Below are 501 nucleotides of genomic sequence, written 5' to 3'. Positions count from 1 at the left end.
CCCCTCTCCCCACCCCGGCCCCCGACGTCTTGCATCCCGGGCTCTGGGGCTTGCGGGAGGAGCCGGAGGGGGCTCCCCAGCCGCCGGAGGGGCTCACCTGTGAAGCGCGGTGACACGAGGGAGGTCATCGTGGTGGAGAAGACTTCCACCGGAACCTCTAACTCCTTGAGGGGGTTAGGCGAGAGGATGGAGACGGGCTGGGAGCAGCGGACCCTCTGCGGAGACAGAAGGAAAGGGGGATGCCTTTCGGGAAGGGCCGGCTTCTGCTGCAGCTGCCCTCCGTCCCTGCTCCTGGGCGGGGCCCAGGGCCGTGGACGGCGCTGGACCTAGCAAGGGTCCCGCTGGAGGGCCGAGCTCGGTCCGGGCCCCACCGCTGCTGGCACTCTTGCACGCGGCCGGCCGAAGTCGCGGAACCGTCAGAGCGAACGGAAAGGCTGGTCTTGGCCGCTCCCCGCCCGCCTCCCGGCTCTGCCTGTGGCCGCAGAGGGGGCCCGGCCGGAC

General features: G+C 71.7%; 1 protein-coding gene across 1 annotated transcript in view; it reads right to left on the bottom strand.

The window, feature by feature from the left end:
- ACRBP (acrosin binding protein) overlaps positions 1 to 215 on the bottom strand; it is a gene marked incomplete at its 5' end in the record, with an annotated part of 11,017 nt that extends 10,802 nt beyond the window's left edge. The window contains one exon of the mRNA XM_021713025.1: positions 98 to 215. Coding sequence (XP_021568700.1) covers positions 98 to 215 — 118 coding nt within the window. The remainder of the gene's footprint in view (positions 1 to 97) is intronic.
- Between the last annotated feature and the right edge of the window lie 286 nt (positions 216 to 501).

Source organism: Carlito syrichta, unplaced genomic scaffold, assembly GCF_000164805.1.
Source record: "Carlito syrichta isolate Samal-C Ts95f unplaced genomic scaffold, Tarsius_syrichta-2.0.1 Scaffold303991, whole genome shotgun sequence".
In the NCBI taxonomy this organism is placed as follows: Eukaryota; Metazoa; Chordata; class Mammalia; order Primates; family Tarsiidae; genus Carlito; species Carlito syrichta.
The sequence above is the reverse complement of the archived record's forward strand: the minus strand, read 5'-3'. Positions and strand labels throughout refer to the sequence as shown.